This window comes from Argentina anserina, chromosome 4 (genome assembly GCF_933775445.1).
Source record: "Argentina anserina chromosome 4, drPotAnse1.1, whole genome shotgun sequence".
In the NCBI taxonomy this organism is placed as follows: Eukaryota; Viridiplantae; Streptophyta; class Magnoliopsida; order Rosales; family Rosaceae; genus Argentina; species Argentina anserina.
In genome coordinates, this window is record NC_065875.1 from 27,656,952 (window position 1) to 27,669,158 (window position 12,207).

Sequence of the window (12,207 nt, forward strand, 5' to 3'; positions counted from 1 at the left end):
TGTTATAATAAAAGAAGAATATATAATTGTATGGTTTGGGACATTGGGTTTGAGCCAAATAACAAAGCAAAAGAGTAATTGATAAAGAGAAAGTGAGACTGATTGATGCACGGTTGAAGCCTGAAAATTTCAATCTTCATCGTCGGAGGGTGGAGAAGGGTCAAGGCGAGCAGCGTCCTTGGCCCAACGTATCAGCTTTTCAACTTCATCGTCTTCATCAACGGGGTCGTCGTCGGCCTGCAAGGCGGAGCTGGGGCCCATGGAGGAGGATGGCATAGGCATTGAGGCTTTGAGAGCTGCGAATCTGGCGGAGAGGTCGTCTCCGAGGACTGCTTTGAGCTCATGGTCCACATCCACCTGAATAGCACTGGAATCGGCAACTTTAGGTGGAGGAGACTTGAGGGCATCTGCAACTTTGTTGAGCTTGAGGGCTTGAAAACGCCGGTCCACGTCAGAAAGACGGGATATGTGAGAGTCTACGGACACACTTAGAAGCATGTCGTCCTGTGCTGCTCGAAGCAACTCTTCCACTTGATCCTTTTCCGTCTTCCCCTTGTTCCTCCTACTCATCTCTCTCTCTCTCTCTCCCTCTCTCTGATTCCTCAGGTTCTGGTTTTTGTGTGTGTAAATGATAGATTCATTAGGGACAAAGCCAGAAGAAACAAAGCCCCAAAAAAAGGCAAAGACCATAAATACAACACGAGGAAACTAAAAAGCTGAGGCTCTCCACTAACTCAAACAGGAGCTAGAATACAGAGAAACTCCAACTGACCAAGGGAAACAACTAAAGTGCAGCATCTATAGAGTCTGGCGGAGGACCAGTGAGACCATAGCTACGCAAGACCGAAACAAGAGTCAGAGGAGGTGGTGATGTCCAAATGATAGGACCCTCACTCCGATTGATAAGCTTTGCAGCTGTGTGAGCTGCTCTATTCGGTTTTCTGGGCACCCAATTCCACGAGAAAACATCAAAACCGGCCAATTTTGCACGGATTTGACTGAAAATATGGTAAGCCTTCCAATTTGAACAAATAGATCTGGTTTTATTCGCAGGGAAAGATGTAAACAATCACTTCTTTTGACACGGGTAAGTTATGATACAAGAATGAATACGTTTTTTTTAAATCTGTAGTGAGTGTTTTAATACGTTTGTAAGAGCTGCGAATATTTAATATATACATATAATGAATTCTATAATTTGATTAAAATCAAATAATTAAAAAGAGACAGACAGACAGACAAACAAACATATAGACAGAGAGTATGGGGTTTTGCATAAGGAGTTTATGTACGGAGTGAAGTATCGGTATCAACTCTCTCTTCGAAGCAACGAAACGGCGGAAGCAAGAAGAGGTATAGATTATGTTTTATCAACCTTAAAATGACAATTTTACCCTTAAATGTATCTAAATCGTATCTGGACCGTATCCGCTGAGTTGACTTTGCACTACATAGTCAAGATATGTTTTTTCATCCATTTATATGTGTATATGGAGTATCCAAACCGTACCGGTATCCAACACGAATACAATACGGACATACCCAAATTTTGATGTATCCAAGCTTCATAGGTTAGAACTAGCAAGAGTGCCGGCGCATTGCAATGGGTTCTAAAGTTGATTGGTTTAATTTGTTGATATAAAATCTAGCCAATTTGTTTTTGATAAACACATAAATGAGTTGCTCAATTGGGAAATTTTTCTCTACAAAAGGCATAATATTCTTAAAGTACATAATAGTTGATCCACTTGACTACGAAAAATAGTAGATATCTACATGTCTAAATTACTTGGAGCTCTTTCCATTGAGAATCACCCTCTTGGCCTTTGTAGAGATCATCATTTAGGGCTATACATGGGCGGAACTAGGAATAGAGAATGGGTAGGGCTGGTTTAAGGCATAAATTTTTTTTTTGATATAAAATTAAATATCTAAAGAATTTGTAAAGAATATATTGTAACTAAAGAAAAATAGCGAGAAAATTGAGGATATAATATAAATAAATATTTATTAATAGAAAATAGTATACAAAACTGTAAAGTAAAAGAATAGAGAAAAAAAATGAAAAAGGAAAGAATTGGGAAGGATGAGAAAAAAACATGAATGAAAAAAGAGAAAAATAAAAGGAGGAGAGAATAAAAATAAATATAGATTTTCATTTACTAATAAAAAATAGTAGACAAAAATGTAAAGTAAAAAATAGAGAAAAAATTGAAAATAAAAGAATTGGGAAGGAGAAGAAAAAATTAGGGATGAAAAAAGAGAAAACAAAAAATTATTGAAAAATAAAAGAATTTGGAAGGAGGAGAAAAAATCAAGAATGAAAAAAGAGAAAAAAAGAGGTGGGAATCGAACCCACAACCATCACTTTCTAAAGATAATTATACTTGACTTTTAGTCAACTCTACCAACTCAAACTTTAGTAATAGTAGCACATATACTTGGTAATATTTCAGCATAATTTTCGGTTGGGCTATAGCCCTACCAGCCCTCCAAGTGGTTCCGCACCTGGGGCTATATATTCACAAAATGTTTCTTTTCAAGATGGTACCCCCCCCCCCCCCATGTTCTTTTCAAGATGGTACCGAACATTGGTCAACTGATCATAAATTCTTGCAAATAAGTCTATTCTGATCATGTACTTTTGCCGATTCTTCTCTCATCTTGAGAACTAAATTTATTTGTTTATGTCAAAGATCACAATTGTTGAGCAATTTGTCCAACTTCCTACCAAGCTTCTCATTATTTCCTGCATTGCAAGCGGATCAACAAAAAATTAAGCATTGAAACTTATTCAAACATATAGGCTTGCTTTTATCAAATTGAAGTTGAGTTAGGGGGGTTGGAGAACATTTTCCTCTGACATATGTTAATCAAGAATAATTGAAAAGAATATACAAACCGTTATATGACCCAATAAACCAAACAAAAAGAATTAAAGTTTTTCTAAAATCTTTATCTCAATCCCTGAAGATTCTCCTTGGAGCTTCTTTCGTTTTCATAAAGAAAACCAAACGATAATAAATAAATTTCTTCTGAAATTTTGAAACGGACAATATAATCTAAGAGCAGTAAGTCAGAATGCTAGCTTATATAGTATATGATGCTTGTTGTGATCAAACAAGGTTAGAAGTTGTGAAATAAAGTAGAGTCTGAGACATCAATATTCTCTTTTTTGAGGTGTCCAAAAGACAAAAATAATCAAAACACTATCATCTTCAAATCAAACGTTACATGTGAATATATGTGAATTGACCCGGCATGACTACATTTTTAGAACTATGTGAAAGAAAATTAAGTATCATAAGAAAGAAACTCAAACAATATAAACATTCATCGAAACAATACTTATAACATTACATCTCAAATTGAGATACACCCAAATAATTGAACCTCTAATATTTCCAACTTTGAAAATAAAAAATACAGCTAAATGCAGAGAACACATAAATGGAAAAAATAAAACCTTCAAGTACCCTTGTTGGGTTAACATGTGTCAAATCTGTCTGAGAAGGCAACACACCCTCTAAGGGGTAAAATCCAAGCATTGTCATGGCAACGCCAAGTACCTTCATCAGTAATCTTCAAAAATGCTAAACAAATAACAAAATTCGACAAGCAAAAACCGTCATACACAAAAAAGGCCAATAGTTCAAAAGCTCTTCAATAGATAACAACATTATCTACCTAGAAGTAACGAATGGTGCTACAAGCTGTTTCTCAGACACATAAAAAGTCCACCAAATTCAGTCTTTTTGCTTGGCTACGCTGCTTCTGCTGCAATTCTTCTTGTTCCTTCATCATTTCTATGATCATAGAACATAGAATGAGTTAAAGACAAAGACAGAGACAAAAAACACACAAAGAGCCCAATATAGTGACAATTCTTGCACTTGCAGAATTCTTACAATTGGTCAATGAAATGCTAGAGAAACAGTCTGCAACTGAAACACAAACAAAATCTCTAAAGAAGAACCTTACTCTCTTTTTTTTATGCATAAGCACCCGTATTTCTACTATAGAAGCACTCTCTTCATTTGCTATCTGCAAACCCCAACAAAAAAATTCAAAAAAAAAAATTATGAATAATCACGTGGAATTAAATAATATTATCTATCATACTGCTCACAATCTTTTGGTCGAATACAATACCTCATTTCCAAATTCAATTATGTGAAACCCATCTCACTGTGGTCTGCCTTCTGTCATAGAAACCATCTTCATCTCTGTAGAGGCCACTGCGATACTGCCATCTAATTCCCAAACAGAGCTCTAATTCAATTATGGGTCGATCCGAAAACATCTGATTTCAACTGAGAAGATGGCAGCTATCATGTCCATCACATCTAATTCCCAAATACACCACTATCATGTCCATCACTATTCTCCAAAAACTTCCTGCAAAATCAAATTCTCTCCTCTTTCCCTCGATTCCTTGCTTCCTGCGACGTCGGTACCTTCTACCGCATACTTAGCAGCTCCCCTACTCCATAAACCTGAACCGAAGCTTGAATTCTTGCGGGTTTTCCTCTGAAATGATCTGATAAAAGAGGTTCTCAAACAGGCTTGGTTCAGCCATGGAAACCTCTCGAGTTTCTCAAACGGTTTCAAAAATCTCTATTAGAAAAGAGACAGTGGCGCCTTGTTGAGCAACTAGAGAAAGAATGAGAGAGCGTCGAGTTTGTGAGGTGTTATCTAAGGGCGAGCAAAAGTTGTGCCCAGGTTAACACCACCTAACTGGCTAACAAGCTCAAAATGGAGACACGGCCTCGCCTAAGGCCATTAATGTTTGTGCCTGTCTACCCCAAACACAGTATTAAGTCATTTGTACTCCTTATTTAGTGCAGTCCAAGTTAATCCCCTCAAACAAACATGCACTCAAAGCACAAAACAGAAGCAAGGGGAGAGATATACCCAATGGGGAACATGTAATAACCCTAGGTAGAATCCCGCATGTTGTTGTAAGACAAATAGCTGCATTGCCGGATGCTTCAATACCTTCAGCACGCAACATACTCCGTCTACTCTTTCACATGGTGATCTTATCCCTTTGCTTTCTATCTAGTCCATAACAGAAACTAACAAAATCAGCTAAATTTTTTATCTATTCCAACAATGAGGGAAGATTTACATATGAAAGAAAGAATACCATTTAGGGAGGGAACTACATTCCCTATATCATTTTATGTTTCTTGTTCGTGTGCCAACTTTGATGTCGGTTGTTTAATAATCCTAGTCACCATAAAATAATTTAAACGATGCACTTCATTAACTAACCAGTCTTGAAATTGATATAGCATAAATAATTTAGATGATTTAATAATTTTTTCAAACCAAAAGAAGATGTGAAACAATGGAACTTTAAAGCTTACATGCAATTGCCAGACATATAATTCCTATCTATTAGAGACCAACAATAAGGGAAAATATGTAATCACGACTATTTATATTGTAATAAAAAAATGAAATTGTAGAAGTGTGGAAAGAAAAACCAATAGACACCCCCCTTTGCAAAGCAATTGATGATCATCTTGAAGAGAAAAGATTAATATCAATTAAACCTTCACTCTAACTAAGAATATGCTTATTTATTTCCTACACAATAAATCAAATGAAAACATCAGGGAAAACAACATACAACATCTGAGACAACATGCAGAAAAAAACAATGAAAAGACTATTCGGACAATAACTCAAATAAAAAACCTGAACTAAACAACATATCTGTTGAAGGCAATATCAATTAGCAGACACATATAACTTTCGATAAAGTCCTACGTTCTGCTATCTGCGTCAATCACGTGAAACGAGTGCAATTGATCACTGGGCATAAACAAAGCTTCTTCAAAATCAGATCCCAATCGGAATATAGAAATGACCAAACCCAGAAAATTACAAAATCAAAACCCCAATCGGAATGTTTTCTAACCTTTTATGGAGGAGGATCGCAGACACAGGGATGCTCTCGTGGTTTTCATCTCCATTCTTTAGCACATAAAGAGAAACAAAGGGAGGAAGTTCGATCATTCTCAAAAAATGGCAAGGAAGAAAAGAGCAATGTCACTCAATGTGTGTGGCTTCATCAGGTTTGTAGATAGCTGAGGAAGAAACCCAGATTTTCATAAAAGCTTGGGATGAATAGTGAAGCACAGAGAGCGAGAGTAGAGAAAAGTTTTCTGACACGTGTCAATCTTGATCGATGTTTTATATCCGAGGGAATGACAAGGCCGCAATTACCACAAAATCGAGGGTAGAACCGTATTTTTGCACGATATCAGCTACAGTACACCAACCTAACTACAAATATAACATATAGTAAATAGGCCCAATCATTTTTTTATCAGAAGTATATAAAACAACGTGGTTTTACCACTCCACTAACATAAGTAGTCGAGACATCGATGACATAAAAAAGTCTGTTATCGTGTTTGAATCTTGCTACTGCTGATTGCAGTTAGGTCACAATCTCATGGATTGCTCGAGAGAAAATAGTTTAAGTCCCAAAATTACAGGACTGATGAATCGAATCATATTCCTTAAACAATTAGAGTTATATGTTTCTAGAGTATGAACCGTTTAAGAATGAGACCGTTTAAAATTGGTTCGATCTTGGTTTCAAAGCGGTTTTCTAAAATGTTTTCACTTCTTCTGCCACTGCCGCACCAATAAATTCCTAATCGATACCACTCAATAAATTGAGTTCAAATTAGTATATAGATTTTGTTTGTAATCAAAACCATAAGAAATTGTTATCAAAAGTTTGAAACTACAAAATAAACTAAATTCGAATCAGAAACACAAATCACGAAGTCTCATAATCAATGAGTTGAACGAATTGAAGTTGCTCACCTAAAACTGAACAATCGAACACTTATGTACTTGAATAAGTCTCAATGGACTGGGGTAATCAGACCCAAGCCTTCGCTAGAATCCCTATCAGACTCACCCACCACCACCATCGACAATCTTGTAAACTCCCTAGTCACCCATTAAGTCTGCCACGAGGTCACACTTGTGAAGTTTGGGAGATAATTGAAGGATCATAGAATTATGAGAATGAATTGAAGTTTTGGGAATGAGCCTGGTCTCGAAGACTCGAACTGCTTGCTTAGGTTTCAAGGTTGAGTACATAATCTAATGATTAGAATTGTTTTGATTTCATCAACGGTTCCTAATGTATTTTAATAATTAGAATCAAACCGAACTGCTTTTATATAAAATCGATTAAGTTCTTGTCACAATTGTATTTTTTTCTCCCAAGAACTGAACTGAACTTATCTTAACTGATTTACAGCCCTAAGTTCTTCTATGTACTTTTGAAATCATAATTTATAATATTTTAGAAAACAATGTGATTTATTTAGGAAAACTAATGATATATAAACATTTTCTATGATGCAAACAACTTCGATACAGCAGCAAAAAGTAACTAGTATGTGGTATGTCGAACTCACGACCCGCCGCTCAGGCACTCACAATGTTTGCTCCGTAATTTACTAATTGCGTGTGGTAAATAATTTGGGCGAAGGGGAAGGTAGGAAGTTTGAAAGGGCGGTTGAGATTGAGTGTCAGGTCTAAGTGTAGGAAGCGAGGGAGTTGGCGGCACCAGAATTCCAGAAACAATGAACCCCAACCCGGCTCACAGTAACGGCTACTGCCCCCAGCCGCACCACCACCTACGAGGTATGAACAGAATTCGCCGGGGACCACGTGGCAGGTCACGTGACAGTGACACTAGGGTTTCCGAACAGCCGCAGCCGCAGCCGCAGCCGCAGCCGCAGGGGGAACAACCTTGCACCGACTTCGACATGGCCTATTTCCACTCCTACGCCCACGTTGGCATCCACGAAGAGATGATCAAGGTCCGTCTCTCTCTCTTTGCTCTGCTCTGCCCTTTCATGGTTCCTTTATTCCTTGCGGTTTGGGTTTTGATTTGATTTGGCGAGAGTAATTTACAGGATCGCGTACGCACTGAGACTTATAGGGCAGCAATTATGCAGCACCAGAGCTTTATAGCCGGCAAAGTATGACACTCTCTCACCTTTTCTTCAACTCTGCTCTTCTTGAATTTAGTTTCCTTTTCTCTGCTATTCTTCAAGTTAGTTATTTTGCTTGCTTGCTCAGGTGGTTGTCGACGTTGGCTGTGGCACTGGTATTCTTTCCATCTTTTGTGCTCAAGCTGGTGCAAAACGTGTAAGCTTATGTACTTCTACTTATTCAATTCCACAATCTTATGTCCATAAAGATTTGTCTAATCTTGGTTCTTACAGGTATATGCTGTTGATGCAAGTGACATTGCAGTGCAGGTAATTGCTTGTATCACTTTTATCATCACAATGCGCTCTCTAAGTTATGGATTTGGGATCTGGTTTGCCATTTCAGTTTATCTTCTTCTTTTTTTTGCAAGCAGGCAAATGAAGTTGTAAAAGCAAATAATCTCTCTGATACGATCATTGTACTACATGGGCGAGTTGAGGTACGCTTGTATGACCCTTTTACTTATTGTTATTCCAGCAAGTTTTGATATCAACTCTTGTACCTTTCTATTCCTTTTGGGACAAAGACGGTTGGTTGTTGTCTCTGGCATGTGAGTTTGTGCTGATTGTTGTCATTTTTGTATTTCTGTTTGTGATGGTGAATAGTTGAACACATTGTATAGAGGATGGTCAAAATGTGAATGAATTGTACATGGGGAGAGGTTCTTATTGCAGCTTGTTATGTAACCTATATTGTTTTCTCATAATGACTTTCTTTTCTCTTGGACCAACTTATTAATCTGACTTACATGTGTAAACCAATCATCGTAACTGCTAGCACCTTCATTTCTACAGGATGTTCAAATTGATGAGGAGGTTGATGTTATAATCTCAGAGTGGATGGGGTACATGCTTCTGTATGAGGTAGCTTTTAATTTTTTTGCATATTATATTCCTAAGAGGTTAAAATATTGGTTATTGAATTTTACAGTTACTGCTGTTTATAACTGTATCTCTGAAATACATATGTCGGTATGTATGGTTTGAAATAATTTTGTTGACATGCTCACTTCTTAACACAGAGTATGCTTGGAAGTGTCATTACAGCCAGAGATCGCTGGCTAAAACCTGGAGGTCTTATACTTCCTTCACATGCAACGGTAGTTTTCTCTATCTATTTTGTCTCAGTTGTTGTGCCATGTCCATCTTTGGTTTTTAGATTTATTGCACCGTCTCTGCTTTAATGTATTAAATTGACAATTATGCCAATGCTATATGACACTACTTTTGTATAATCAACTTAAGCAGCAGCTTCGTCAAAAACATTTCATACAACATTTAAAGCTAAATGAATTTGGTCCTGTCGTGCTGATATTATTGTTAAATGTTTGCAGTTGTTTATAGCACCCATCACACATGCTGACAGATACAGTGAAAACATTGATTTCTGGCGCAATGTTTATGGAATTGATAGTGAGTACACTTCTTACTTACTTGATAATCGGTTGGGGAAAAAATTTGGGATTGCATGAATTCGTTTTGTTGGATCTGTGAAGACAGATGCCTTCTTTGCCATTTGTACAGGGTTTCATAAGTTAATTTCGTTTCCTTCCTGCGTCCTTGTTTCAGAAACTAGATCTATTGAATATAATCGTCCATTCAATATATATCTTTGCCCAGAAATACTGAACGGGGTTGTTAAATCAATAGCTTACACCCTATTCAGATTCTACGCGCATCTGTTGGATTCTAGACAGGACAAAACAGTTGGTGGTGACAGATATCCCCGCAGAGGTATAGTCGATTTAATAGTTAGGTAGGGAGCACAACATACGGTTAAGTAGCAAGCTAGTCACATTCAATTATACTTATTCCACTAATCTACTTTTATAGTCGAAGAACTTTTCACACGTTTGGCAGTCTAAGTTGTTTACAATAGGAAAAAAAATTGGGGCTTTTCTTGGCAAAAATTAAATATGATGCTTCGGATCATTGGGGCATTATTATGTTTGCTCTCTTATCCGGGTTTCTAACTGGTGGCATCAGAGTCAACACTTAGTTGTTGGCTCGTGTATCCTTCTTTCATATCTACTGTTAAAAAAATCTATCAAGGGGGTAGAGTCTATAGGTTGCAGAACTGAGTTGAGCCTTTCCAGTCGGAACAGATGATGCTCACATGTGTGCTGAACTTCTTGCTACCTGTTACTGCTATGCCATTATGACTACATGTATGCGGTCTTTGATGTCTTGCAATTATCTTCTGCTTATTTTGTTGCAGTGTCTGCTATGTTGCCATTGGCAAAGCAATGCGCATTTGAAGAGCCATGTGTTGAGACAATCGTGGGCGAGAATGTTTTAACATGGCCGCATGTGGTGAGTGTTTTAAATTGAGACATTCCGCATAATTATGTGCACTTATAGTTTTCCATACTTCTGATTTCTTGAAAATGATTCATCTGTTACGAATGTTGATTTTATTCTTTCTAAGTGTCTTTTACTTTTGTTCTCGCAATGACTATTATCCCTTTTCTCTGGAAAGTTCTAATGATCACGCTCTCATTTAAATGTAGTGACAATTATTAGTAGTGCAAGAAGCTTAAAGCTTTTAATCGCTATTGAATCACATGACTATAATAGTTTCCAAATAGATGGGATATATTAACTGAAACTTTGACCTAAAGTTTTCCATCAGAGAAGTGTCAAGTCTTTAGGTGGACCTTTTGCTTGATAATTAAATCTATATATATGAGGATGAAGTTTTTATACAATCTAAAGCATCCTGATTTTACTGTTTGGGTGTAGGTTAAGCACGTGGACTGCCATAAAATTTCACTTCATGAGCTGGAAACTGTTACAACAAACTATAAATTTAAATCAATGATGCGAGGTCTCTTTCTCTCTCTGGCCACCTAACATTTCAATTTTTTATTTTCCGTATTATTGCTATTAAGTTCTCCCCTTCAAAATATAATGAGGTTCTTCTGATAAAAATTTCTGATTCATGCTCATCATTTTCTTCGGGTGGGTTTGGGGACTGAGAACCCTTATTTGCTTTCGCAGTTTTTATCCAAATATTTTCTGTTTCTAACTATAATTACTTAGCAGCTCCACTACATGGGTTTGCATTTTGGTTTGACGTTGAATTCAATGGGCCTGCAATAGCTCTCACAAATAATCTTGCACCATCCCAACTTCCTAACAATCATACAGTGGAGGGTCAGCAGAGGAGGAAACGGGCAAATCCTAGTGATGCATTGGTGTTGTCGACTGCACCTGTGGACCCCCCAACGCATTGGCAACAGGTACATATCATTTAGTATCTTAATTCCCTTTGGCCTTGGTAATTCTTGAGTTTGATGGTGTTCCTTTGGCCACACATGCATACCTTTTTTCTTAGCCAATGAGGTTAGGGTTGATAGTGCTTTCAAAATAAATAATATTTTGTTTTCGCAGGTATCCAAAGAATCATCCAGTCTTATTTCAACTTAATATGTTCTGTTGTAGTTATCCCTTGCATACACACATAGATATCATGTCAGCTTCTTTAACTTTGTCTAATGAATTGCTATTACAGACTGTTCTATACTTTTATGACCCAATAGAGGTGGAGCAAGATCAAGTGATTGAAGGTTCCGTTACATTATCACAAAGCAAAGAAAATCGTCGATTTATGAATATCCATCTCGAATATGCGTGAGTCTTGGTTACTGTCGGGACATTGTTATCATTGGTACAATTGCAGGTTGCTTGAATTTCTTATAATTATGTTTTTTCTTGCAGCTCGGGTGGAAGATCCTTTGTCAAAGAGTCAGTGATGAGGTGATTCTACTTATTACTGTATGCGGTTAGCTGAAGAGAAGCATGGGAAAGTCATTATGTTGGTTTACCATCTTTTTCTTGAAGCCCCAACTCTTGGCAGACCTTGATTCTTTACATACACTTCTGGGTGACCTAGCAATAACTTTTTCTTGCAACACCCTGAAGAAAAGGCTACTTTTAGAGACAGGTGAATTAGGCTTTAGGAAAAAATTGATGTCAACTGTGTTTATGCTTCAAAAATTCTAATGCAGAGTAGACTAGGTAAATTTGGTGAAGTTATGTTGCAATTCAGAATGATATCAGCCGTGGATAATGTACTCGTATTGTTGTCAAGTCTTTAGGCATTGTGTACTCACCAGACAACTAACCGAAATTTGTGAGTGACATTCTGTAACAAATTACAAATTTACAA

At 37.1% G+C, this 12,207-nt stretch overlaps 2 protein-coding genes across 2 annotated transcripts; one reads left to right on the forward strand and one right to left on the reverse strand.

Moving 5' to 3' along the window:
- Positions 1-2: 2 nt before the first annotated feature.
- LOC126790955 (uncharacterized) lies at positions 3-618 on the reverse strand. Its single transcript, XM_050517342.1, has one exon. It carries the CDS (start codon positions 568-570, stop codon positions 130-132), a length of 441 nt encoding a protein of 146 aa, XP_050373299.1. The 5' UTR covers positions 571-618; the 3' UTR covers positions 3-129.
- Positions 619-7,525: 6,907 nt separating this feature from the next.
- On the forward strand, positions 7,526-12,207 carry LOC126790949 (probable protein arginine N-methyltransferase 6). The gene is made up of 13 exons (XM_050517333.1): positions 7,526-7,862; positions 7,959-8,024; positions 8,125-8,193; positions 8,271-8,306; positions 8,411-8,476; positions 8,832-8,900; positions 9,059-9,136; positions 9,371-9,449; positions 10,255-10,349; positions 10,779-10,863; positions 11,082-11,278; positions 11,551-11,669; positions 11,757-12,207. The coding sequence occupies exons 1-13, from the start codon at positions 7,623-7,625 to the stop codon at positions 11,797-11,799; spliced, it is 1,242 nt and encodes a 413-aa protein (XP_050373290.1). The 5' UTR covers positions 7,526-7,622; the 3' UTR covers positions 11,800-12,207.